Source organism: Passer domesticus, chromosome 21 (assembly GCF_036417665.1).
Source record: "Passer domesticus isolate bPasDom1 chromosome 21, bPasDom1.hap1, whole genome shotgun sequence".
Classification (NCBI taxonomy): Eukaryota; Metazoa; Chordata; class Aves; order Passeriformes; family Passeridae; genus Passer; species Passer domesticus.
In genome coordinates this window covers 5,528,648-5,556,459 of record NC_087494.1, presented here as the reverse complement: position 1 = coordinate 5,556,459, position 27,812 = coordinate 5,528,648, and the positions used below count along the sequence as shown (strand labels likewise).

At 52.0% G+C, this 27,812-nt stretch overlaps 3 protein-coding genes across 8 annotated transcripts in view; 1 reads left to right on the top strand and 2 right to left on the bottom strand.

The window, feature by feature from the left end:
• Positions 1-55: 55 nt before the first annotated feature.
• LOC135284514 (myelin-oligodendrocyte glycoprotein-like) lies at positions 56-3,210 on the bottom strand. The gene is made up of 2 exons (XM_064396067.1): positions 2,793-3,210; positions 56-129 (listed from the first exon to the last, which is right to left on the bottom strand). The coding sequence occupies exons 1-2, from the start codon at positions 3,208-3,210 to the stop codon at positions 56-58; spliced, it is 492 nt and encodes a 163-aa protein (XP_064252137.1).
• Positions 3,211-8,328: 5,118 nt separating this feature from the next.
• On the top strand, positions 8,329-13,939 carry LOC135284794 (E3 ubiquitin-protein ligase TRIM7-like). Of its 2 annotated transcripts, none has more exons than XM_064396525.1 (3): positions 8,329-10,158; positions 10,270-10,379; positions 10,981-13,939. In XM_064396525.1, exons 2-3 carry the CDS (start codon positions 10,301-10,303, stop codon positions 11,499-11,501), a joined length of 600 nt encoding a protein of 199 aa, XP_064252595.1. In that variant the 5' UTR covers positions 8,329-10,158; positions 10,270-10,300; the 3' UTR covers positions 11,502-13,939. The 2 variants fall into 2 exon arrangements, with proteins under 2 accessions (XP_064252595.1, XP_064252594.1); XM_064396524.1 differs by having other exon boundaries at positions 10,267-10,379; positions 10,981-13,913.
• A 1,046-nt stretch (positions 13,940-14,985) lies between these two features.
• MARCHF2 (membrane associated ring-CH-type finger 2) overlaps positions 14,986-27,812 on the bottom strand; it is a 34,094-nt gene continuing 21,267 nt past the window's right edge. For 4 of the 5 annotated variants that reach the window (XM_064396519.1, XM_064396518.1, XM_064396522.1 and 1 more), the window contains 2 exons: positions 20,427-20,636; positions 14,986-17,795 (listed from right to left, as the gene is read on the bottom strand). In XM_064396519.1, coding sequence (XP_064252589.1) covers positions 17,637-17,795; positions 20,427-20,636 — 369 coding nt within the window. In that variant the 3' untranslated portion in view covers positions 14,986-17,636. Of the gene's footprint in view, positions 17,796-18,888; positions 19,013-20,426; positions 20,637-27,812 lie in introns of all 5 variants that reach the window. The other variant, XR_010349940.1, reaches the window with a different exon arrangement.

Below are 27,812 nucleotides of genomic sequence, written 5' to 3'. Positions count from 1 at the left end.
ACAGCCCAGCAGCAGCAGCACGGGTTAAATCTCAGGGATGTCCTGTTGTGTGTCCTCATTTCACACTTTTGCCATCATCAGACAGAACAAGGTCCCAGTGGGCTGTGTCTGGATCCAGAACCATATTCACTGCAGGTGAGATGGAACCAACACACCAGGGCAGAGCTCACCCCAGGGGAGCTCTTGGCTGGGGCTGCCTGAGGAAGAAGCAGGGTGGGAGAGGGAGCTGGCAGACTGGGCAGGGGAAGGTGCATGTCCTGGGCTGCAAAATGTGGGTGGAGGTGTGTATTCTATTATCATCAGTTAGAGGAGGGGCAGTTATCTTCTGTTAATTGGGCAGCTTTCTTTATCTCTTCCACAACCAATCCTCCCTCCAGGGAGATATCTTCTGTTAATGGGCCATTGAGTCTCACTGATAAAATTACATTATTCAATGGTGAGATGCACCACCCATAGGGAGGAGCCAAGCATTCCTACCTGGATATAATCAGAGATTTGGAGCATCACAGCCGGCCTTTTCCCACTGGATTCTCAGAGGAAGACCAGACCCATCTACACCCCCACTGGATCTTCAGAGGAAAGCTCCACCCTTCTACAGGATCCCTGCTTCAACAGAACCACGCCTGTCACTGCAGGAGGACTGCAGCCACCACACTTTCTGTGGTTCTGCAATGATTGCCCTTAAAATTACAAAACTGATTCATTCAAATTAATTGCATTATATGTATCCAACCATTTCCATTCCAAATGTCCCTCCAGAGATACAACCCATGAATTTTTCCATTTGAAGATTTCTCCAATTTCTGGAAAATGGTAAGTAAAACTTACTTATTTTTTTCCTGATGCTTTCCCATGAAGAAAAGAAATAAATGCAAATAATTTTAAAAATCCTCCCTTCCACCAAGCACTGATTAACCCCCAGCAGGTTACAATCACCCTCATGGCAGAAGGGCTGCGGGGTCTGGATGTGCCTTAAAGCATGTGCTGCCTGCAGTGCATTTTGGTGTATGCTTAGTCCAGTTCACCATTGCATCTCTGCTCTGATGTATTTCCAGCCTCAAATCAATAATTGTTGTGTTGCACTAAGTAGTTTATTTAGTTATTATTTTGCACTGGGTGATTGGAATTTTGAACTGAGTAGTTTTTATATTGCACGAAGTGGTTTGTTTGTATGACACAGTTTGTTTCATTCTCCCCTCTCCTCCAAAGCCCTGTGGTGGTGCTCTTAGCCCAGGTTACTTCCTCCCCTTCCCTCTCCATCAGTTGTATCCCATTGGCTGTGGCCCCTCTCCTGTGCCCCCCTTCCGCTGGGTTTAAATTTTCCTGCCATGAGTCATTCTTTCTCTTTCTTCTCCTGGACAGCTCCATCCCAGGCTCTCCTTCTTTTCCTGGATGCCATTACCTCCCTCCCAGACTCTCTCTTTCCCCTGGAGGCATTCCACAATAAAGGTGTGGGATGTTCTTTCCAAGAAGAAGAGTGTGTCTCGTCTTTTGCTTTTGTCCTTGTTGGTGAAGCCGGAGTCCAGAGCTAGCCAAACTGGACTCCCATGAGGGTCTCAATCCAACAAATCATCCAGTGAAAAAGGAGCTTTCCTGTGACACAAGGGAAAATAAAAATACATTCAGTGTCTGCAGGTGCTAAATTGAGACACAAGGATTTCTTTCTCATACTAAACCTGTAGGACAGGATTTCACAGTGAAGGAGACTAGGGGCATGGGTTGGTTTTCCCTTTTTCATTTAGTTCCAGTGTTTATTTCAGATGGGGGTCTGCAGAAACTCTGCCACACTGCAGGCTGATCCTTTTCCCCCCAACCTGCACTTCCCTATGGAAGGGATGGATTTAGGAGCACAGATGCACAAACCTTATCAAAATCACAGCTGTTTGGACACAGAAATGGAAATGGAATGGAGATGGCCATGTGCTGAGCATGGGGCTGGGGCCATGCCCTGGGCTCGGCCCGCCTGGTACCGATACCAAGGGGCTGAGCCCTGCTCTGGGCTGAGTGGGACATGCTGCAGCGACAGGAGAGCTCCTGGGTCACGCCTCTGCTCAGGATCATGCTGCTCTCCACCGCAGAGCCCATTCTCATCCAGGGTAGTGAGATGGGAGCTGTCACCCACGGAATCCTGCCACAGCACTGGAGGCCGTGGGCACCAGCTGGCTGAGCTGCAGGACACCGGATCCCTCAGCCTCACAGTGCTCCAGTGCGAGGTACGGGGCAGAACCACGGGCTCTGGGAACAGAGGGACCCTGGGTGAGCCTGTGGGGTGCTGGATATTGGGGCATGTGGTGGTTTGGCTGTTTATCTTCCTGACAATGACAAACTTTGACACAGGCAAATCTAAGAGTTTTTTCAGACAAGTGTCACCTGGAGTCAGGAAATTTCTTGCAATCTCATTTGCATAACATAGAGATCTGCTCTGGTGGCCAGTTCTGCAGCAAAATAATCCACAGGCCTGGGTATTAAAACATAAATGCACAAACTACAACATCCTTCCTTTATTACCCAAAGCCTAATTTTTTTCTTACACCTTCTTATATGAAGAAAACAATAGCAAGAACACTTCTGAAGGAGGAAGAATATCTCCTTATGGCCGCTTGGTGGGTAATTTCACCTCTCTGAGATAACCTTGGTATTTTCAAACATGGGACTTAAGAAAACCCTATTTCCAAAGCAGCCACCTCAAACTGCTTCTGGGCAGCAGGACAGGGAAAAAGCACACTGGCTGCAAGCAAGTACATTAGAGGTACCAGGGACATGAACTACAGACCTGTCACCTTGAACTCTACCATTAACCTTGACATAATCTAAGCCATGTTGAACAAAACATGTGTAATTCCCTCTGTCAGAGAGTTGGACATGGAAAATTTTCAAGTGTGTGCTGCCCTGGGCAGGGCCATCCTTCAGCAGCTCAGTGTGCCCTTGGTATTGAAGCATCTGCTCCCCATACTGGTCCTGTCCCCCTCTGAGGTGATGCACAAAGGGTGAGAGCTGCTCCCAAAACCAGGTCACCTCCGTGTCCTGTGCGTGCTGTTCTGGGGAGGAGCTGCAGGGCAGCATGACGTTCCTGCCCTTGGCCAGGTGATGGGGTTGGGCTGTCCCCTCACCCTGAGCAGAGCTCAGAGAAACACCTGGAGGAAGAGAGAGCCGTGAGTTTGCTGTGGCACCTGAGCTCAGGCACAGCAGGTGCTGCTCGGCGCTGTTCATGTGCTGCCAGGCCAGCTGTTGGGGTGGTTTATGATACTTCATTCCCTAACAGTCTGCTTTATGCCCAGAATGTCTCTGGTATCTTTAACAGGAGCCAGGGGGCAGGGCCAGAGCCTGGGAGCCCCAGGCACGGGCTCTGTTCAATCTCTTTCTCTCTGGCTTGGTCGGCAGCTCCAGGGACTGCTACTTGATTGCTTTTGCTGGATTAATTTTCACCAATTTAGGCAAGAAGCTTCTGGGTTGTTTGTTTTGTTTTGTTTTGTTTTTGTTTTGTGGTTTGTTTGTATTTGGTTTTGGTTTTTTCTTCCCCTGGCCTGGAGGCTTTTCACCAGCAAATAATTTTGGAGGCTTTTTGGTTGTTTTTTTCCTTGAACTGTTTTGATTTGGTTTTTTCTTTGGCCCAAGGAGACTGCAGGAGCAGCCTTGGTCAGTCCAAACGGCAGAAAGACCAGCAAAAGAAGGGACATTAAAGTCCACCAACTTCACCTGCTGTGAGGAGAAGACCCATGCCAGAAATCCAACAGGTTCCCAGGCTACTTCAGAAACTCTTTTCTCCCCCCGTTCCCAGAGACAAATAAGGGCAGCTGCCATATTTTTACCTCTCAGCAAGGTGGGGATGGGGTGAAAGGTTCAATTTTCTTTTTTTTCCTGTGCTTTGCAGTTATCTTGCTTTGTTAATAAACAGTTTTACATTTTTTTTTTATTTTCTTCCCTTGATATCCATTTCTCTCATTGGCAGAAGAAAAAAAAGTTATTTAAGCCCTTTCCCTCTAGAGGAAATGCTCATTCCAGGGTGTTTCCTCCTGCAATTTGTCTCCAAAACTGAGATACCAGGTCATCGTGCTGGCAGCATCCCCATGCCAGGCACAAGAGGTACTGAGGGGAGCTGGGAGAGGGACTGTCCCAGATTGCAAGGCAAGATGTATTCTATTTGCCATCTGTTAGAGGTGTGGCAGTTATCTTCTGTTAAGTGGGCAGTTTATCTCTTCCATGCCCACTCCTCCCTCCTCAGAGACATCTGCTGATAACAGGCATGTCCCTGCATGGCTGATAAGAACTAGAGCATCCCACTGGGAGATGCTCCACCCAGAGGGAGGAGCCAAGCATTCCTACCTGGATATAATCTGAGATCCTGGGACAGCAATACAGCTTTTCCGCTGGATTTCCCAGAGGAACAGCTGCCTATTCCACTGGATCTTCAGAGGAAGACTACACCCTTTTCTACAGGATCCCTGCTCCAACAGAACCACACCTGACACTCCAGAGGGACTGCACCCACCATTCCAATTGGACTGCTGCCAGCAGCCTGACCAAGAGGGTGTCAAGCTGTGTTCTGACTGTCAGTGTTGTTTTGGTTTACTGCATTGTTTTTTTAATATTTTTATTTTCTTCCCTATTAAAGAACTGTTATTCCTGCTTCTACATTTTTACCTGAGAGCCCCTTAATTTCAAATTTATAACAATTGGGAGGGAGGGGGTTTACATTTTCCATTTCAGGGGAGGCTCCCGCCTTCCTTAGCAGACACCTGTCTTTCCAAACTGAGACAGGGACCCTGCCCTGCAGCATGGGCACTGGGCTGGGGCCAGGCCACCACCCTCCCCGCTTCCCTGGCCTGTGCTGCCGGGAGAGTTCTACAAAGCCCTGGTTCTCAAGGGCACAAGTGGCGCCCATGCAGCTCAGGGCAGGCAGAAAGCAGGACAAGGAATGATGGAAGTGGCTGGAAGGTTTCTGGGAGGTTGGCTGGGTCAAGTGACAACTTGGCTACAAATAAAATTCAAATATCCTTATCTCTTCTCATCTTTACAAGCATCTATTAAAAAAAAAGTAGAAAGATCTCAGGTACTCTTGGCATCTTTGAAAATTTAAAAGAAAAAGGCTTATCATAAACTGGCCACTTAGTTCACTGAGAAAGTGGTTCTTGTTGAAGGGAAACAAAAGCAAACTAACACTTTTGACAAGATCACTTTTGAGTTAAGTACTCTGCTGCATCCTTTGCCAGGGCTGCCTTGAAGAAGATGCTTCAGATCAGCAACATAAGAGCCCAGTCTAAATTTGTTGTTGCTGTTTTTTTTCCATTATTGATCTGGTTTTCCAAAGGGTCCAACACAATCTGGACACTGTGTAATAAACAGGAACGTGCAGGAAAGAAGAAAACCAGGGAGGGACATGGCAGCAAATTATAATCAATCCTTCAGCATCATCTAATCCTCACCCAGGTTCAGTGAGGTTGTTCCACTGCCTGTGCTGCCATGGCTGGAGGGATGCACCAAGATCCAGAGGGATGCTGGTGCTCCCAGTAATGGAGAAGGTTTATGGAAAGGGCCTGACCCTGCTCTGAGCTCTGCTGTTCACAGGGAGCCAGGAAGATACTCAGGCTGGAAGCTGTGCCACAGAGATCAGCGGGATCCAGGGGATTCTTACCTAGTGCTGCTTGTGAACTGGGAAAACTGTAAATGACAAAATCCAGGGGAGAATAGAGGAGCTGGGAACAGGAGCACCACCTGGAGATGAAGAAGGAGAGGGAAAGGGCAAAAGGGAGGAAAACCAAGGGAAAGGAAAAAAAAAAAAAAAGAAGGCAAAATTCACTTTTAAAGGAATTCATTGCTGAATCCAGCTCCTTTTTGTAAAGCCTAGTGAAGAACCTCAGATGCCACAGGTTGAAATTGATTTTCCATCTTCAGCCTGACGTTGGTTACTGTTTCATACACAAAGTAGGAGACTGGTATAAAGGTTGTGGGGACTTCCCAGGGGAAAGCAAAAGCCAGCCTGCTCTGCCTTTTTTGATTCAGCATTAAGAGACAAACAGGTGCAGAACGGGAAGGAGAAGTCCTGACCAAACCAGGACTCATTCCATGCACCTCAAAGAGAGCAGGAAGTAGCCTTGGATCGGTGGAAGCAAAATACCCAAAACACTAATCCAAGACCCAGCCAGGACAGGACCTGACTCTGCTCTGCTCTCACACCCCCCTTTTTGTTCACTCACGTTGCTAACAAGAGGTGGAAACCATGGGCAGTACAGACAGATGCCAGAGGGTCCTTTTAATCTGCAGATTCCCAAAAAATGCCACCTAGCTGGAGACCCTGAGCTCTCTCCTGCATTCCGAGCTGGAGGAGGAGCTGCTCAGCCACCACCCAGCACCTCCGAGAGGCCCCTGGTCCCTGCTTTTCCCTGCCTGAAAAGGAAACAAAAATGTCACCCTGTCCCAGCTTGTCTACCATTTCCTCCTGTGTTACCTCTGCTCCAAAATTAAAGTTGCTGAGTAGTTTGGAGGATTTTGGTAATGCCTCTGCTCTGGACATGACCTTTGGCAGCAAGCACAGACACACCCCTGCTGCAGGGACTCTCCAGGGCTGCATGTGGCAGCCTCCTCCCACAGCTCTGCCTGGACTGGCAGGAGTCTGCACATCCCTGGCATGAGCACAGTGGGAAGGAGGGAGGTGATGGAGCCAGGATGCACACCCAGAGGCAGTGCCAGGGTGGCAGCAAAGCCCAGCAGCAGCTTAAAAATGGCTTGAAAGCAATTCCCAGCTGAAAGGTGAGGCCATCAAGGATGGTTCCTTTGGGGAAATCTGCTGCCCTGAGAGAGGCAAAGGCAGTGCCAGTGGAGCTCAGCCCAGCTAGGTGCAGCACCCTCCCAGTCCAGCCAGGCACGGGGCACCTGCTGGGGCAAAGGGACCTGATCAGCCACCTGGCCAAAAGGGGTACAAGAAAAAGAAGGGAGCAAAAAATAAAGGGTACAGAGACACAGACCTGGACAACTGTCTGGGTTTGAAAGACAGGTGTCTGCAAAGGAAGGTGGGAACCTCCCTTGGAATGGCCAAATTATTATAATCTTGGAATCAAGGGGCTTTCAGGCAAAGAAATGGGAAAAGGAATAACAGTTCTTTACCAGTATATGTGTGTGTGTGTGTGTGTGTGTGTGTGTGTGTGTGTGTGTGTGTAAAACAAGGCAAACGAACAACCACAGTGCAGCCCCAAGCACAGCCCCAAGCACAGCCCCAGCCCCAAGCACAGCCCCAGCCCCAAGCACAGCCCCAAGCACAGCCCCAAGCACAGCCCCAGCCCCAAGCACAGCCCCAAGCACAGCCCCAAGCACAGCCCCAGCCCCAAGCACAGCCCCAAGCACAGCCCCAAGCACAGCCCCAAGCACAGCCCCAGCCCCAAGCACAGCCCCAGCCCCAAGCACAGCCCCAAGCACAGCCCCAGCCCCAAGCACAGCCCCAGCCCCAAGCACAGCCCCAAGCACAGCCCCAGCCCCAAGCACAGCCCCAAGCACAGCCCCAAGCACAGCCCCAAGCACAGCCCCAGCCCCAAGCACAGCCCCAAGCACAGCCCCAAGCACAGCCCCAAGCACAGCCCCAAGCACAGCCCCAGCCTCTCCCAGGCGCTTTCCCCTCTGGCGCAGTTCCGGGCACGGCCGCCAGGGGCGCCGGTGGCTCCCGGCCGGGCGGGGCAGCTGCGCTGATTCCCCCGCGGCTGCAGGGGGCGCTGTGCCGCCTCTCACACGGCAATGGCGGCGCGCTGGGTGGCGGCAGCGGCTGCAGTGGGAACCTCGGAGCGGGGGCTGGAACCGCGGGGACGAGCAGACTCCGGAGCAGCAAACGAAATGTAACAGACACTGCGCAGCTGTAGCAGGAGCCGAGGGGTGTCCCGGCAGGCGGGGGTGCTGAGTTACAGGGCAGTGAAAAACCCGGAGCAGTGGCAGAGAAGCGGCGGCGCTGGGCAGTGGCCGCGCTCGGCTCCCGAACAGCGCCGGGAGAGGCTCCCTCGGAGGGGGAGGAGGCTCGGGGATCCCGGGGCTTGCCCCGAGGCACCCGAGCAGATGGTGAGGGTCCTTTGTGAGGTGAGGCAGGTGGTAATAAGGTCCCGGTGACACGGCCGCTCTTGAGCAGAGGTTCATTGGCGGTAGAAGGCAGGAGGCCCGTCCCGCAGAGGAGGCCATTTCTCCCCGCGCTGAGCGCAGCCTGTCTCCCCTCTGATGTCCAGAGCGAGAGATGAAATAAATGGGCAGGAGATCTTTCTCCTTTTTAATGCCTTTATTAAGAAGAATCAGCTCAGGTGGGGAGAAATCGACGGGTTGCGCCCACGCCGCTGCTCCCAGGAGTGGCACGGAGAAGGAGGATGATGCAGCTTTGTCCGCTGGTCTGCAGGCAGAGCTGGGGATTCCGTCCTCACGGGAGAGTAGCAGATTCCTGGCTTGTTTGTCTAACACTCCGGGGTGTCTCTTTAATCAGCAGCTTTTCAGGTTAGGGTGAGAAGCAAAAAGGGTCCAAGCAGGTACGGGACTACGCTCCCATCCTTAGACGTCACTTAAGTCACTTGTTGGCTCGTGATTTTAGGGGTTTTTCCTGTAAAAACTGTAAAAATTCTGGGCGCAATGCATTTCTCATCTGCATACTGGCTCTGATGTCACTCCTCTTCGTACCTGGAGGGTCTGTCCTGGTGTCCCTCCCTGGCAAGCAGCCAGCATCAGGGGGACAATGGTTAATCACCGGCCATTAACGGGTAATTGAAGAACTTTTCTTTGGCAGTGAAACTGACTTACAACAACTGGTCTGACTTGTTTTTAACTCTGCCACCTAAAAAAAATAGATAGCTTTCTATTCATAACGAGAGAGAGCTACAGCCCTTCCTGCCAGCCCAGATCTCTGGGTCAATCTGCCCTTCCCGAGAGAAGGCTCCACTCCTCCCCCTTCTCCTTGGCCATATCTTGTCTCTCTTAAGTATCGGTAGCTGTTGTCTCTTTAGCAACAAATGGGAGAAAATTCCCTGAGAGGAAGAAACAAAAGGAAAAATCCTAACCCAAAACAACAACAAATGACAGCAAAGAAAGTGTAATAATCAAACCTCATAATTTAACGATGGGATCACAATTCCAGGGAAGTCCAGCCTGCACAGGTGTGCAAAGCTGGGGATCAAAGCTGCATGTCCCAGACAACTCCACGTGCCCAGGGAAGGATGTGAGCACTAAAGCCATGTGGAGTGAAAGGATTTGAGAGGACAAGGTGTCAGACATGCCAAGAGTGCAAAAGGAACTGGTCATGGGTAAAGTGGAACTTGTCAGTGAGCTTGGCCAAGGCAGAGGGTTCATGCGGGTGTGTGCAAAGCCACCTGGCAGCAGCTGCCCTTGCATCCTGCTTTATTTGTGCTCAGCTGGTGCCTTCCAGAGTGATGTGACAAAGCAGAGTGGAATGCCTTGCATTCCCTGTGACTGGGAATAAGGCCATCATCCCTCGACACGGGAAGAGCTGCCTGGAGAACAGAGGCAGGATGCAAAGCCCAGCACATGCTGTTCCCCATTTACCAGCTGAGCAGTCAAGGTGGCACGTGCCCTGCACACATCTCCACCATGAACCCATGCAGCAAGACAGAACTGGGCAGACAGAAGGGCAGGAGACAAACCTCCCCCTTACCCAGAATGCAGCTTGGACACCCAGAGCATGGCCACTGCTCTGTGGCTGGTGTGCCCAGGTGCCATCCCAAGGGGCTGCAGGTGCCTGTGGGGCCATGGCCCAAGAGGGCTCTGAGCATCCTGCACAGGGAGATACAGACTCCTCCAGCACTCAAGGGCTCTTATCACCCACCTGCAGCTGGGCTGAGGGAGAGGAGATGCAGCAGACCCTGTGATGTAAACAGGACTGGGCACTGCAGGAGCAGGAGGAATTGCCAAATTCAGGTGTTGGATGAGGTCCCACATGGGCTGGCAGCTTCAGGGCATGGGAGGTCATTGCCCAGATGATGGGAGGGGGAAGCTTGGTGGCAGAGCCCCAGGTCTGCTCTCCAGCCCCTCTGGACTGTGCCCTGCTCACTCAAACAAGCTGGAAGTGCTGGGCAAGCTCAGTCCAGTCATGAGTGGATGAGGGGATCAGAGAAGTGGGAAGCAGACTGAAGACCTTCAAACCCATCTCAAACCTGCTTTCCTGGAGCCAACCTGCAGGCTGAGCAGGTAAGTCCTGGCTGTCTAAAAAGTGCTGAGTGCTGTGACCTTTCCATTATTCCTTCTCTGGTTTATCATCTTCAGGCAGTCCTCGAGTCTTGTAATTCTCACTTTCAGCAGTGAATCCTGTCTCCTCTCCTGTTGACTGACCATGGACATGCTGGCATCCAGGATGGAGACAGTAGACAGTGAGACCCTGATTGCTGAGGTGGAGGAGATGAGTGGAAGAGGTGAGTTTTCAGAAGGGAAGAGGAGGGAGAACTGTCCTCTCTTGAGGACAAAATGCATCCCACTTCTGCTGTGGGACAGCTACTGAAGGTCAAAGCAGTGGGGCTTGTTCCCAGACTAGGCTTTTCATGGGCTGGGACTTGGTGGCTGCACACTCCAGCTAAACTCTTGGTGCTCATCTGTAGACCCAGCTCCGGCACCAAAGGCTCCTGAGCTGACATCCTTGGCCCCCTCCACTGTTCATAAAAAGAAATGTGAATGCCATGGGTTATGGGTCTTGGGGTAACCTCTACTGTGGTCAGCACTGGTTTGTGCCCTGGCCTGCCTGTTCTCTCGCAGCACCAGAGACACCCAGGTCAGGTCCAGGTGGCTGCACTGCAGGTGTGCACCCATCCTCCTCCAGGAAACGGAGGTCCCCTTGTCCAGGATGTGTGCAGGCCCCTGGGGTGGGGACAGGGATGGGGTAGCAGGGAGCCAGGGACAGTCCAGCTGGGGGGGTTTCCCTCTGCAGGGAAAAGGAACTCACCCTGTCCCTTCTCTTGCTGGGGCGGATGCAGCCCCAGGGCTGCCTGTTCTGAACAGCTTCTCTTCCTCTGTCCCCAGCTGATGTGACTCTGGACCCAGACACCGCCAACCCTTTCCTCATTCTGGCCAGTGACCAGCGAGGGGTGGGACGGGGGGACGAGTGGACCCTGCTGCCCAACAACCCCGAGCGGTTTGACACGGAGCCGTGTGTGCTGGGCAGCCAGGGCTTTGCTGCGGGGAGACACTGCTGGGAGGTGGAGGTGGCCGAGGCAGGGGACTGGTGGGCAGTGGGAGTGGCCCAGGAGTCTGTCAGGAGGAAGGGGGTCCTCAGTTTTACGCCCCAGGAGGGGATCTGGGCCGTGGGGCAGTGGTTTGGCCAGTACCATGCTTTCAGTGATCCTGACTGGACCCCACTGCACCTTACCTGCCTCCCCAGGGCCATCCAGATCTGCCTGGACTTCACAGACAAGCAGGTGACTTTTGCTGATGCTGAGAGTGAAGCCCCAATCTTTGCTTTCTGCCTGGCCTCGGGTGCTGGGGAGAGGCTGCGCCCGTGGCTCTGGGTGGGGATGGACTCGTGGCTCAAGCTGTGCCCCTGACAGGGAGGGAACATGGAGGGCAGGGAAGAGACTGGAAAGGTGAACGCCATCACCTTAGGTCTTGGTGCTGGGAACTGGGAGGGTCCTGCATCCTGTTGGCTTCTCCTCGTGTGGATCCTCTGGCCACCAAGGAGAGGACTAGCAGGTCATGGAAGTGGATGCCACAACAGAGCCTCCTTCATCCCCCCACCCCTCAGCTGGGACTGCAGGGACAACAGGGAGCACAAAGACTGGGTGCAGGGAGGAGCTTGGTGCCCGGTGGTTCCATAGCAGGGACCATCACTGAATGCCAGGGCACTGCAGAGCTGCTCTGTACAAGGCCATGGAAAATATAGCAGGGTCCAGCTTCTCCAAGGGTGCTGTCATAGTGCCTCTGGCTTTTTTCAATTAAGTTAAAAAACCCCAAACATAGCTGGATACTCAAGATAACACTTATCTTCCCCACACATGCAGAGCCTGTCCTTGCCTGATGTGCACTAAGCGCATTTCTTGCAGCAGAGCACTGGTAGCAGTGCAGGGGCAGCAGTAGGGGCAGCCCAGGAAGGAAAGCACAATGCTGAGCTGAGTCTGAAATCCACAGGAGAGGCAGAAATCCACAAGAATGGCCACAGATCTGCCGTTCTCTGATATCGCCCCATCAAGGTCCCACCTCACAGGATCCTGCTAAATCGTGTCCTTAGGAGAGGAGAAAGTGGATGTAGGTGAAGGGGGACATTGCCTGGGTCCAGGCTAGATTTCATCTCTGAACACTTTTCTGGTTGGACCTTCTTTGCTGCCACTTCAGTTGTCATTGCTGTGGTGGCATCTGGGCACAGGCAGCAACATTGCTCCCCCTGCTCTATTCCAGGAGCTGCAGAGTTGCAGCACTGGGTCAAGCCCAGGTGTTGCCCCCAGAGCTCTGCCCTAAGCCTCTTCCACTGTGGTAGCATCAAGACTGGGGAAACTCAGGGTTCTCTGCTCCCAGTGAGGCACTTCCTACTCTCCATGGGCAGGAGCCTCTGAAACTGTCCTAATTTTGCTTGGGATAGAGTTAACTTTCCTCTCATGGTCAGCACACTGCTGGGTTTGGGATTTAGGGTGAGAATAATATTGGTAGCAACAACCAAACCATCAGTCACGTGATGCTTACCCTGCCTTTTCAGTCGCTCATGCTCTGCCAGTGAGGAGTTGCACAAGAAGCTGGGGGGGAACACAGCCCGGACAGCTGACCCAAACTGGCCAGAGAGATATTCCACACCATAAAACATCCTGCCCAGCATGTAAACTGGGGGGAGCTGCTGGTGAGGGGCTGCTGGGAGACAGGCTGGGCACAGATCAGCAGGTGCTGAGCACCTATACTGGGCATCACTTGTTCCACTTGGAGTTTATATTTTTTTCATTACAATTATTATTATCATTAGTATTATTACATATTACTTTATCACAATTATTAAGCTGGTTTTACTTCAAATCATAAGTTTTTTTCCCCCCATCCCCCTTGGAGGGTGGTGTGACTGAGTGGCTGTGTGGTGTTTAGTTGTCAGCTGGGGTTACACCATGACAGAGGTTCACAGCAGAAGGTTGGTGTATGGAGATGGCAGATTGTTAGTTCTGTATTTTTGTCCTTTGTCATGCAAAACATCCCAAAAGAGTTGTGCTGTGCATTAACGGGCACCTACCTCAATCAAGAAGAAGAAGAAATTCCTTTCTGAAAGCCAACTTGGTCCCTCAGACTGGAGAAAAGTTGTTTTTTTTTCAACAGACTGATGTCTGGGAACTTCTTCACTGGAATTTTGTGGTTTGGAGGGAGTAAATATTTTGCTCTGGTTTCCTTTTTGATGTGTCCCCCAAAAATTAAATTTTAAAAATTTAAAAACACTCTCTGGGAGCTGAGTTGCATAATTGCAGCACTTGTGTGAGAAATATATAATTTAATTTAGAATTGCACCACAAAGACTCTGGGGAGCTTAAAATTCAGCTCTCATGTGTTAGAAGTCTCTGCATGCTGGAGCCACAGTGGGTAGGAAGGGTAAGGAACACCGGGGTCCCTGAGCAAGGCTGGACCCACACGGGCTCTGAGTGGTTTTGGGGAGACAGCCGGGGCCGGGCGGTTTGTGCCATACCCAGCGCGGGCACAGCACATCACAGCAGTGCCCTGCTGCCCCCTCAGCCGTGCCTGGACACAGGCCACAGGGCAACTCCCAAAGCCCTTGGTGCACAGCAGGGTGGGATCAGACCCCTGGGACCCTCCTGCTGCCGGGGAAAAAGGCTGCAGCAGTGGACAGTGGAAGCACCTCAACAAACATGCTCTTCTCAGCATTGGTCTGACAGACGTGCTCCAAACAAAGCCTGCCTGGATTTGGCACATCAGCCAAGCAACTGTGACTGAATGCCCTTCCCATGAAACTGTTTCCCTTTCCCCAGTGAGCCCTTTCTCTGGGACTTCTGCTCCTTTTACACTGTTCTTGCTGTTGCAGATGCCACTTTTTCTTCTCCCCACCCTGCCAGATTGCTGTGTGGCATCACAGTTTTATCTTAAAGGACTGGCTGAGCCAACCATGTCACTCTTTTATTAAACCTTTTTTTTTACTTTTAATATGAACAAGCCCAAAAAATCCTTGATTTGGCCAAGAAAATTCATCCAAGGTCTTGCCCAAGGCTAAAGCCTTGTCCAGGACCTCAGAAATGCATCCATCATTGGCGTTGCAGTGCTTTGAGTGGCACTTTAAACGGGCAGCTTCACAATTTCCAACCCTCTGCTGCAAGTGTGGCGTGACCAGATTTTCAACACAGATCCAGGGCCAGGGGCCAAGGCTGCAGGGGATGTTGGGTCTCCTCATTGCTCCACTGAACAGGGAATGATGGCTGCCCAAGTCTCTGCCCTGAGGTTCCATGCCCTGCAGCCCCTGCCATGGTGCTGGCCCTGGGTGGCTCTCGGAGCAGCAAGTGCACAGAGCAAGGCTCCTGCCCTGCAGCACGCAGCCAGCAGCTCTTGCACACTAGGGCACAGCTCAGACCCAGTTGAGACACAGACACAGCTCTGAGCGGCTCACACACACTCAAGCACAGCTCTGACACAGGGGGACACAGCTGGACACTGCCCACCATGACCTCACCAGGGCTCAGGCCAGAGTGTGGGCTCACAGAGGTGCCTGCCATCTCCCACAGCCCTGCAGTGAGGGGCTGGGCTGCAGGGCCGTGGGCAGGCCTGGGTCAGGCAGCTCACAGGGAGCCTCTGTGGGGTGGCTCCATCGGGGCTGCTCTATGCAGCCCCATACACACCAGGGGCCAAAGGACTCTTGACTTGGCCCACGCCAGACAGGCTTCTGTACACTGACAGAGAAACTGCCCAGAAATAAAAAAAGGCCCTGGATTTTGTCCAACTTTGAAACCTTCTGCTGGGGCCCTGGGGGCTGGCCAGGGCAGCTGCTACCAGGGTGCTCTCAGGGAGGCAGCCTGAGCTCTGCAGCCCTGGCACCCTCCAATAACAACACAACAGCCCAAAGTTTGTCTCACTTTTATTTACATCATTGCACAGCCCATTTCCCCAGAACGCACTGGAACGTGGTGGGTCAGACACCAATTGCCCACATCCACGAGCTGAACACCTCTGGGAAGGAGGACAAGACTCAAAGAGTCACTACTGGGTCTTGTGGGGGCACATGCAACAGCTCCCATTTCTGGCAATGACAGCAAAGCCAAGGATGCTGGGTGCAGCCATGGCCACAGACAGGACTGGGCCCCCACTGCCCCAGCCAAGGGCTTCTGGCTTTCACAGTTGCATATCTGGATTGATGGTGGGTTTCTTAACTGGAACATTGGCTCCATGAAGTCCTTACCCTGGGGACATGCAATGGGAGAGAGCATCCCTCATCTGCAGAACTCGGTGCCTTGTGGGGCCAAGCTCCTGGGAGGCAGCCAGGGCTGGGAAGGTTAAACCACCCCTCCATTTTTCTTCACTGGTGATGTCCTAGTGACAGAGGGTTTGTTGGGAAGGGGCTGAAGGAAGGGGCACTCAGGACAAGGCACAGAGCAGTGGTGCAGAGCCTGCTGCTATGGAAGGTTGTGCAGGGTGGGGAGCACCTGCATGGGAATGGGATGGGACTGGAGCAGGGACTGGGACTGGAGCTGGGCTGCAGCAGCCTCTCCACCAAGAGTACCAGAAGCAGAGTAATCCCTGCATGAGTGCATGACTGGGAAAAGGGCAGACACCCCAGGTATGTGGAAGAAGGGAAGGGACAGTCGGGGGGCTGGCCGAGAGAGGGGAGCAGAGATGTGCAGCCTGGCTGCAGCAGAGGACATTCACCCCACAGTCACACCAGCCCCTCACGCTTGAACAGAGACCAGTTCAGAGCAGCCCTCAGGGCACAGAGAGGCTGCTGCAAGATGTGTCAGGGTATCCCCAAGCTGCACCTGGGAGAGGGAACAGAGGAGAGCAGACACCAGGGCCAAGGGCTGGAGCAATCCTGTTGGGCAAGACAGCACACTGGTCCCTGCTGTTCAGGCCACCAGCAACTACCAGCTCAGGCTGAGGGAACACACAAGGAAACACATCCTGCTTTGCAGACAGACAGAGAGGAGGAGGAGGAGGTGCACATGGTGCTTTGAATTCAGGAAATTACAGATCTCCATCTCACAGGGCATTGCACTGACCCACTTGCTTTCAGCAAAGGGGCAGAGGGATAAGTGCACGACCACCACCATGCACTGCAAGGACACAGGCCCCTCAGAGCCTGCCTCTTGCCTGCTCTCTACCCTCACCACCATGGAGCCAGAGCCCAGGCTCCAGCAAAGCAGCTGCACACAGCTCTGGAGCCCTGGCAGGGCAGCAGCACCACCAGTGTCCTCACAGCCTGTGCCACTCAGGAAAGCTCAGCACCAGGCACTGTCTGGCAGGGTGAGGTGGCAGAGGCAAGGACCAAAGCCAAACCAGGGGGACTCTTGGCAAAGGGGGCATTCTCAGACAGAGGGCTTTGAGAGCTGCATGTACTGGAAACACAGGTGAAAGGAGCAGGAGAAGGAGGAACACCGGCCCCACAGGACAAGGGACCCAGAGCCTGTTCTTTGGGACCAACACACTGGGTTGGTATTTCACTAGAGGACACAACAGGCAGGCAGCACTACCAGGGATGAACCCAATCCCAGCAGCTCCTCTGGAATGTGCAAATAAAGTGCAGAGACAGCCAAGAGCACCTGCGTCCTGCCAGGGCATGGCCTGTCCCCTAAGGTACGTGTGAAACTGATGCTACAGGAGGTCCAGCCTCAAGCTGGCAAAAGGACATCAGCAAACAGAAACTCCAACTCCCACCTTCTGGGGTCAGGAAAGCTCCTTTCTCAATCTTTTCAAAGCAAAAGGCAATGGTGGGTTTAGCTAGTACAGAGCCATCTCTTCCCACCCTCGGATCCTCCATCTACCTTTGCCAGACAGACCAAGGGCTGAGTGCATCTGAGTCCTGGGGATAAGCCAGGATCTCAAGGAAAGCATTTTGTGAGATCATGTCTGCACCGGAAAAGATTCTCTCATTCTGAAACTGATTTTGAAATTCTCAAAATTACAGTACTTTACAATACAAAATGTCTCCATTCAGTATTATGTCATTTTACTCCTTCTGGGATTATAATAATTATTAAAAACACTCAGCTTTCTAGAAAGGACAGAACACCACAAAAAAGACCAAAGAGTAACGGGAAGGCTGCTGCAGTATATCAAAACCAATTTAGTGCAAAGGATAAAGGGACTTTCAAGAATGGTTGATGAAAAGTGTTCCTCATATGATCATTTGGAGAAAAGGCATTGATTTAACCTCTGAATGAGATCAGGTTGCCAGCTTCTATCCTGAAGCTTAGAACATCAACACAAAAGGATTGAAACACAATATGCATGGCCATTAAAAAATATTATATATAGATATATATATATAGAGGGAGATGTTTTCCATGTATGGTATTTCGTTATAGGAAAGTGTCCCTGCAGACAGGCATTTTCTGCCATCAGGCTCTTTTGGGCCATTTCACCCACAGATGTTGATTATGTGTCTCTTTGCCAAGGTCTAAAGCACGTGCTGAGCACAGAGTCCCTTTGGGTGGGATGATTGTTTTCCAGTGCCCCCACAGCTGCCAGGGTCCCTGGGCCACCCTGGCCGGCCGCGGCACGGCTCAGACCGTGGTCTCATCCGCCGCCTTCTTCATGAGCTTGGCGGAGAGGAGGGAGTGGGGCAGGGGCTGGGGGCTCCGCGAGGCCGGGATCATCAGGCGGACTTTCTGGTTGGTCCTTCGCCACTCCGAGTACAGCTGGCAGTGGTAGCGGAACGAGACCTGGCGGGCGAGAAGGCAGCAGTGTCACCAACCCCGCGCCTCGCTCCGGAGCGCACAGAGCAGGGACAGCCCAACCCCGCACCCCTCTGCCTCTGGGACCCCTCATCCTGAGGCGAGGGACACAGCACTGACCCCGGCAGGTTTGGGGCACTCCGTGTCCCCAGCCTCTGACAAGCAATCCCTTCCTGGTGACACCAGGCTGAGTGGGGCACAGCCAAAGGCGCCCTCTGGGCAGCACCAGCAGAGGGGGATGGGGTTTGCTTAGCTGGGTTTGGGTCCGGGCGGGTGAAATGTGGTGGGATGAGCTGCAACTCGGCCCTTCATCCAGCCCCGGGCTGCAGCCAGCACCTTCAGTGAGCAAAACAAAGGTCTGAACCCAACCAGCCTCCTCCCATCTCACAGACCCCAGGGGACCTTCTTTGTCCTGCACAAAAACCTTCCCTCCTTTGTCTGCAACAACAGGACAGCAGCTGGACTCATGTTTTCCTGACATCGTGGCCTGGGAGACTTGTCCACCCAGAGGGAGACGGGAGGATGCAAAGGCTGGAGGGACCCAGAGCAGCCCAGCAGAAACAGGAGCTGGCCCTGCAGTTTCAGAGCAGCCCTGCGAGGGGAGCTTTGAGCTTGGCTTAAATACCGAATCCAGTCAGCCACTGATCTAAACCAGGCCTTCTTACAGGAAGCATTTAATTGGCAACTGGGACAAACCAGGAAGTGCATCTGACACAGAAAACTCAGTAAAACTGTTACTTCTGGATGGGTCTACGAGACACCTTATGAGAAATGAAGTTGTGCCACTGTGGCACTGAGGTAATTGAGCTTGTTTCGTGTACACCCCTCCTTCCTGTGCAGAGGGATTGTGGCAATAAGACTGTTTGCTGACAAACTCATCTCCCAGTTTTCAGAGAATGGGGAGCTAATGGTGGGAACCTCAAAGAAGGCTCCTGCTCCTCACAAAGGAGCTGCAGCCTTGCCTACAGACTCTCTCACAACCCTCACACTGGTTACAGCCATGAACCCCCTCCCACATGCTGGCCACTTGTACTGCACAGCCCAGGGATGAACAAGCTGAATATAAAGAAAGGGGCTTCACCTAATGTCCTCCTCTGCTCAAGGAAAAGTGAAGCACAGCAGAATTAGAGCCATTTTAGTCAGGACTTGTTACTGCACAAACATTTTTCCATTTCCTCCAGGTTTTCAGCTCCTCCCCACCAGTCCTGAGATAGAGAAGACCGAAACACTTCCTCTTAAGGTTTCCAATTTTAGCTTGGCTTCCTATGGAAACAAGCTTCATGCAGAACATGCAGCATGGAAACTTTCCTCCATGGCTCCCATGCAAGGAGTGCCTCCAGCTTTGCCCCCAGAGCGGGGGCTGCTGCAGCACCAGCTCATCCTGCCCTGGCTCCCAAGTCTGCAGGGGAGAGTTGTAAGGAGTGTCCAGCCCCAGGGGAAGGGGTTACTCTGAGAAACTGGAACACGAGACGACAAGGAAATGGACTGGGGAATTTCCTTTGCCCACAGGACTCCCAGGTTTTTGGGATCCCACTATTTCTCAGGCATCAAGTGCACTTCTTTCCTTCCCAAAATGATGTTTCCCAGCAAGCAGCTGGAAAAGGGCATTGACAGGGCATGAGCACACAAAAGGCTTGCTTAGAACAGGAGAGCCAAAATAAGATCCAAACCCAGAAGTCCACCCAGCAACACAAGACAAGAGAAGTGAATGGGAAACAGAGGGAAGTCCCTGCCTAGCAGCCCCTGGAGAGAGCAGCCCTGGGGCCCTGGGGAGGGACCAGGCAGCCCCACTGAGGCTTCTCTTGTGCCACACCCAAACCCGCATTCACTGTCCTGCTCTTCTCAGCTCTCTGCAAGATACAAGCTCCTCGCCCCCTAATTCAGCACGATCCAGAAATGCCAAACAAGGCATCTGCAGGAAGCTCTCTCCCAGCAGGGATCAGTTCAACACCCAGACTGGCTCACGTGCAGGCTCCCAGCAACCCCCAGAGCCCCCATGCAGCAATGGGCCAGGGCACACTGGCTACCAAGCCCTGACTCAGGGCCAACCACACCACCCAGCATCACAGAAGCCACAGGTTTCCCCAGGGCCAGAGTTCCTTCCACACACCTTAAAAATACTGCATAGGAGTTTGTTTAGTTGTGGCCAGAGACCTCCAAGACCAGTCTGCACCCCAGCTGGGCATGGCCAGTCTGTGCTGAGCAGCGGAAGCACAGAGGGATGTGGTGGTAAATTATTTACTCAAATGTGTTCCATATTTTACTTTTCCCCTGCACTGCCCAGGTACCAAGTTTGTGTTTCTTCTTGAACTACAAATGGGCCACTGCCTGACCCAGCCCCAAGCTCTTCCCACCCAGCCTCAGCCCCAGCCCCATCCCAGCTCCAGCACTCTGTGGCTGGTTGGGTTCTGACGCTTGGGGAACACTGTGACAGTCTGGAAAGCAGATGACCAGGAGGTGATTTTCCATTCTCAGCACCAACTTCAGCAGCTTGCACATGAAGACAACTAAATGGACATTCAAGTGGAAGAGCCCAAGGTGTTCTCACACGGGGAGGCAGAGACAGCAGGTGGCACTGATGAGGTGTGAGCCAGCAGGACCCTGGCAGCCGGCACTTACCAGTGTCCAGAGGACGTAGATGGTGAAAAGTGCTATAGTGAGTGCTATGAGTCCGATGGCCTCCAGCCGGCTGTTGAACTGCAAGTGGTCCTGGGCCCCGCGCAGACACAGCCAGCCCGAGATGGCCGCCAGGGGAGTGATGAACAGGAAACACACCATGTCACAGAACAGCGTCCTCTTCTCATTGCGGGGCCCGGGGTCCTTCAGCCACTGCGGGAAGGATGGAGAGGGGGATCAGCCTGTGGCAGGAGCACGGCAGGCAGCTGGGGAGCTCTCGCCTGCACTGTGCTCCTCACAGAGGAGCTGCAGCCCTGGCTACAGACTCTCTCACAGCCCTCACACTGGTTACAGACTCTCTCACAACCCTCACACTGGTTACAGACTCTCTCACAACCCTCACACAGGTTACAGACTCTCTCACAACCCTCACACTGGTTACAGACTCTCTCACAACCCTCACACTGGTTACAGACTCTCTCACAACCCTCACACTGGTTACAGACTCTCTCACAACTCTCACACAGGTTACAGCCAGTGCAGTCTGACTCACATCAGCCTTCTCCTAAAGGGAACCACAGAGCGTCAAGTCTAGGTTTAATAACAAGGGAAATGGAAGAAACAGTTAATGAACGTATACAGGGAAAGGCAGTTATGAATACAGAGGCTCCTGGGTTCTCCTCTGGAGTAGTGAGGAGCAGGGACTGCAGGACATGAGTTCAGTAAAGCCTAGCTTAATATGGATCTGACAGGTCTTGGACTAAACTTCAACAGAAACAGACCCAGGACTCTAACTGGTGAAGGAGCTGTCAGAAACAGGGGCACTGGGGTCTGCAGCAAGGCCAAGCTATAACAGCATCTGTCCCAAATCTAGCCCTTAGGTTCCTGTGGGAGAATCACACCATTTTGGAGTTTCACAGATAATTTCCAAATGTTTCTTTTTGGGAGTCCTGACTTGCTTCCAGTGTGGGTTCATTTTAGATACTTAACTTCAGCAACAGCAATTGTTCTATTTTCCTAGGATTATGCTATTTTTAGCCTTTCCTTTCCTTTTTTTAGAATAGCAAGAAGCTGTGGTTCCTACAGATACAGCACGTCTTTACTGGGATCTGTGTGTGCTGGCCTGCAGATTCTTCCTTGTTCTCCTCACAAAGATGACTGCCTCATTCAGGATTTTCTGAATTTTATTTTTAAATAAAACTTGGAGAATATTATTGAAAAAGCACAGGCAAAGCAGGGAAGAGACTATTAGGGTCTGGGCTGTCAGACCAATCCAACTGTATGGTACCTGCTTTGGAACAGACAGCTTGGGAAGGGACTCATCTGGGAACTGCGCACACAAAGCTCCCTTCCTAATCAGAAACCACCCTTTAAGGAGCAATACAGAAGTGGTGGTGACAGGTATGCAGGAAATTCTGAGACCTCAGCAGAGGTAACCTGAGGACATGGCTGGCCAGAGGCACGCAGAGTGCAGGCTCAGAGGGAAGCAAGGCAGGGGGCACAGAGGTGAGTGCAGATTTAACTGCAGCAGGGATGTTCAGTAAGACACAGCAAGAGGGCAAGAATGGGATTGGAAGCACAGCCAACCTTTGTGGAAATGGGAGAGAAGGGGCAGCAGGGAAACCTGGGCATGGAGTAGGGGGGTGGCTAGGCTGGTTAGAGCCACAGTCACAGGAACAGTAGGTTCTACAGCACCTGGGATGGGACATTGAGCTGGTCATGAGCAGAGGAGAGGATGCTGCAGTGACAGGAATGAGCCCGGCCCAGAATTCCACCCAGGAAGACTCATAACCACAGCATTTTAGGGATGTGACCTGAATAATCTGAACATTTCAGTGGTAACAGTCAAGGAACTTTCATTGATTCTAAAGCCATTTGGAGCATGACTTGATGGGCAGACAGCCAGAAGAAAACCTCAAAGAATCACAGAATCACTAAGGCTGGAAAAGACTTCCAAGATCATCAAGTCTAACCATCAACCCAGAGCCACCTCCAAACCATGTCCTCAAGTCATCCACATATTTTTTGAACACTTCAAGGGATGGTGGCTCCACCACTGTCCTGGCAGCCACTTCCAATGCCTGACAACCCTTTCCATTAAGAAATTTCCCTAATGTCCAATCTAAACCTCTTCTGGCACACCTTGTGGCTGTTCACTCTCATCCTGTCCCTTCTTCCCTGGGAGCAGAGCTTGACCCCCCCCTGGCTGCACCTTCCTGTCAGGGAGAGATAACAGAAGGTCTCCCCTGAGCCTCCTTTTCTCCAGGCTGAGCCCTCCCAGCTGCTCCTGGTACTCCAGACCCTTCCCCAGTTCTGCTGCCCTTCTCTGGACACACTCCAGTGCCTCAGTGTCTTTCTTGGACGAGGCTGCCACCCAGGATTTGAGGTGGGGCCTCAGCAGTGCCCAGCACAGGAAGATGGCCACAGCCCTGGTCCTGCTGCCCACACTGTGGCTGGTACAGGCCAGGTGCCATTGGCCTTCCTGGCCATCTGGCTCACATTCAGCCACTGCTGACCAGCACTACCAGGTCCTTCTCCACCGGGCAGCTTTCAGAGCAGGCAGAACTGTCATTTGGACAGGACTGGGAGAAGGGAAGCAGACCTGCAGGTCCCCCCTTGTATGGCTCTGCAGGGGAATCAGTGTGATGAGCTGCGTGGGGACAAGAAACACCACACATGCACTCTGAGCAGTCCTGGGAGGAAGTGAGGGTGGACAGCAACTCACTGGCACAGGAAAGCTGCTCCCATACACAGTGCTCAAATCCAGCCTTGTGCCAGGCTCTCCCCAGTCCAGGGCCAGGACAGGCTGCCTGGTGACACAGCACTCAGGGGAGTGCCAAATCACCCTGTCTGGACCAAGTTCCCTCTAGCAGCAAGCCCAGTGCACACCATTCTCTGCAACAGGACATACTGGGGCACTTCTGACCCTTGTACAGTAAGAAGCTCAGGCAGATAGGTATTTCACTGCATCTTAATTCTATTTATATTCCTTGTGACTTTTGAAACTCTTTCCTCCTCCCCAAGATGGGAGACAAACATATAAAGGCAGGAAGCAAATTAATTTCCTTTTGAAGCAGTTGATTTACTTTGCCAATATGCACTGACACAGTAACAAAATGGAGAACAATAAGCCACTCTAAGGGTGCAGCACTTCTGGCACAGCAACACATCAGTGCATACGGGACTTTAAATAAACTTTGTGAACAATCCATAAAGTGGTCAGGCAGATTAAACATTTTTTTGTAGGGAAAACTATCAAGTAAGCATGGGAAAGCAACAAAGCATAACTTGGCCTTCTAGCAGCTTCCACACTGCGATCTTGTCTGAGACTAAAAGAAAAGAGGCAGAGGTGGCTGCTTGCTGCCATTTGGGCTATGAGCTGAGTCCCAGATCCTGCTTGAAACAACTTCTCTCTGCTTGTGTGACAGAATTCTGGGCACAACCATATTTCTTTGTCCTCCAGCATGATCCTGAGGCTTTTCCAGATACTGGGATCAGCAGGGTTGTGGAAGGGAGCTCATTTCTTAGAGCCACAGCAGGGCTGTGGGATGATGAGAAGCTGACCTTTGAGTGCTGCAGTGCCCATGAAGCTTGGGTGAGCCTAAGGTGATGGGAGGCAAGAGGGGGGCAGGCAGTAAAAGGCACAAGGACATCATCAGCTCCTCTGGAAGCCAAGAGCAGAACTCAAAGCATATCAGAGCAGTCTCTCAGCCTGTCCATCCCAGCACCTGCTGCTCCATGTATCTCAAGACTTGGGACCAAGGAGAGTGGACAGAAGAGGGACTCTCCCAGCAGCACTCAGCCCCTTGCAGTCTGTCTGGGGGCTTAAAAATGGGTGCTTTAAAAATTAGCTTTCATTGATACTTACCTTGTGTGGCTGAATGTGAGCTGTCAGCCTGTTTAATGAACACACCCCATGCAGCACTCAGTGCAGCACAGCAGTGGAGGGACAAGCACGTGCTCATCTCTCCCTGCCATGCACCTGGACCCCTCGCTCTGGTGGGCATGAGTCAGGACCAGTGTGACCTGCCAGCCTCACCACCTGACCCTGCCAGAGCTCCCCACGTGCTTCACAGCTACAGCATGATGGCAAGCCACAGCACCACACAAGCATTTGCCTGCATTACAAAACATCCTACGTGCTTTCTGCCCACCAAACAGTTACCCTCTGGCTTCTCAGGTGCCTGCTGATTTTCCTTCCACTGCTGACCTGGTGCCTGGCTATAAAAGCCAGAAAAAAAATCAGATTAACTTGATCACAGCAGCACTATTAGCCTTGTCCTTGTACTGAGAAATACATTGAATCAAAAAGTACAGCTCCAGATGAAGGACTCTCACATCCCTTCTCTGGGCCTGCCCCAAAACCTTTCTGCAGGCCATCGAGCTCCATGGGCAGCCCCAGCAGAATGGTCCTGTTTCCTTCACCAAGGGGGGGAAGGGATGTTTTCTGACAGAGTACCCAGAATTCAGGAAGCCAAGACCCAGAAATGCCCCCAGCTCTGCAAGCAGGGCAGTTAAATGCTGCACAAAGCTGCCCCTCCTTATCCTCCTTTCCCCAGCTACCTGCCAACAATGCTCCACAGACCTCCACAAACCAAACCTCTCCTTGTACAGGCATGAAAGCCTTCCCTACACCCTCAGCTGCTGAGAAGCACAGGGCTCTGGGCTGACCCAAGAGATTCAGGAGCACTAGAAGTGGTGGACAGGAGAGGAACAGAGCCAAGCAGTGCTGCAGGTCACTGGGACACTCCTCCAGAGAGAGCAGCACGAGCTTCCATGGCTGGTGGCACCATGGCAAACACCACCACATGTGCCAGTACGGGATCACAGCACCTGCACCTCAGAGAAAGCTCACTGCACAGACAGGGCTGGACAAAGTGGTGCAGATGGACAGGTAAGGAAGACTAGTGCTGGTGAGTGCAAAGGTATTTTCTGTTTTGGCCCCAAAGAGGTTGTTGCTTTATGCAAAGCAGTGCCCAGGACTGCACAGAGAAGTGCCAAGAGGATCTCATGTTGGACCTGTGACCACAATCTCCAGACAGCAAACTCAAGTAAGGAGAGAAAGGAAAAGATTAGAGAGGTGGGAACTCAGCTGGAACCAAGAAGGATTTGTTTTTCACTAGACCCAGGAGTGTAAAAGAGGCGTGCACTGAGCAAGGAGAGAGGTGGGCTGGGGAAGGGTAGAGGAACACACATCAGACAACAGTGCAGTGAGTTCAGCAGAAGAATTCGAGGAAAGCAAAGCAAAAAGTCTGTCTGCAAGGAAGATAAGGCTGGAGGAAGGGTGGGGGAGAGCTTATATCACAGCTCAATTCTCTGAACTGGAGGGGGGACAGTGAGTGCTGCGCCGGGCACTGCGCCCAGAGGCAGAACTTCTTTCCCTAATAACGTAAGCAGGAGTAACATCACAATTCCTGCCTGCCAACCTCCTTTTTGTGTTCCAGGGACATCTCTGCAGCACCTCCCACAGCCACAGAGGTACAGAAGACTCAGGAGATGAAGCAGAAGGACTGCATGTGACAGACCCATGGGACATATCCCCTACTCTGGGTGTAACCTCCAGTCAAGCAACTCCTCAGAGAATTTCAAACACATTTTGTTGTATGTGACATTGTGTTTGAAAATTGTACTTTCAAGAGACAAGAAAATAATCCACTGACCTACATAAAATATCCAAAAGTGTTAGCAGCCATTGAAAAGCAATCATCTTTAATCAAAATTGCACATAAACTCCAAGACCAGCAGGAGCAAAAAACTGTCAGGCTCCTGTACAGCACACCACTCTTGGAAGGAGGAGCTGTTTTGAGGAGGCAAAGGAGCACACCACAATCACTAAAGCAGCCCATTTATAAATAAAGTTGTTAAAACACACACTGCTGGAAACACCAGAACTGAAACACCAAAGCAGAAATTTCTTGGGACTCTGTGATGAGTTTTGTTTGCAGGGACAGAAATAGGGAAACAAAAGGTATGACTGGACTGCTCCAACACTGACTGGTTACCAGAGAAATCTTTTTTGGAATTAGTGAGATGTCTTAAATGAGTTTTGCCTCAGAAAAGGAATTAAATGCTTACAAAAGCATTATAATCAAGTCCTGTGTTATGCTTGTTAGCTTTTGCCATGAGGGTATGTTGACTTTCAACCTCCCAGTAATTTTAGCAAAGCCAGAGTCTTTGTTCTCAAACAGCAGTTTGTGTCCTCTCAGAGCAGAGACTGAAACTCCTGGCTCCTCTCCCTGGTATTTCCATGATGTGTGAAGAAAAACACCCCCGTTCTGTGGAGTATGGAGTGATCTCTGCTGGGACTGAACAGCTGCTGCTCTGAGCTGCGAGCCCGGGGCATTTCTGCAGAGACCTGGGCTGGCAGCACAGACCTGACCCGACCCCTGCCCATGCCAGGGCTGGCCTCAGAAACCACAGCTGGCTCACAGCAGGGGCAAACAGCCCAAACAGGAGTCTTTGGGCTGCTGAGGTGCTGCTTCTCTGCAGCCCAACGAGAAACACTCAGAGGGGACAACATTAACAATAGCTTGAAGCTTTAACACCTTACAAGCAGTTAATGAACTGAAGAGAGAAATGAGAGGGTGGGTGCCACAGCAAAACACACAAAACAAGGCAGACATGGAAAGGAAGTACTTTTGCTGGCAACCTGGGGAAGTAAAAATGGGCAGGAATGGGCTCAGGTACAGCAATACAGACCAACCCATAGCCAGGTCCCTCTATGAGCACTGGGCTGCAGCCAGGGAGAAGGCCATGAGCTGTGCAGAAGGGCTTGTGGCTGTAGAAACACAGCCACACTGTCACTCTTGGTAATGCTTTCTGGAAATACACAGCACATCCAATACACACCCAAACGCCTCCATCCACACAGCTCTGCCTGAAATCCCAAAGGACAAAGTATCTCCAGCAGGAAGACCACTTTGTAAAAGAAAACAGGTTTGTGATGGATTTTGCCCCAGACCAAAGAGAAGAGTTTATGTGGAAGGGAAAACATTAAGGACAGAGGCAGGGGAGGCAATATTTTGACTCACACACAAGTTGCCAGGTTCTCCTACAGCCAGGAAGAGGCAGATTCCTCCAGACAAGTTGACACATCCTAACTTAGCCTTCTAAGGAGGCAGGAATTAATTGATGACAAGAGGTATTCCCTTCTTTCCATACATTATACAGGACTTTAAAGAACAAGGTCTGGCTGAGGCACATTTAAGGCATGAAAGACTAGGACAAATCAACTCAATCATGCCTAGAGAATCGTATGATCGCCCGTGGACTGGGAGAAAGAGCTGTCTAGGCTGCAGCAATCCTTCAGGTCCAAAGGCCTGTGCTCCTCCTTCTACCTTGCTCTGGACAGCAAAGGTACAGATAGTCCCTGAAGAAGAATCCTGGGCA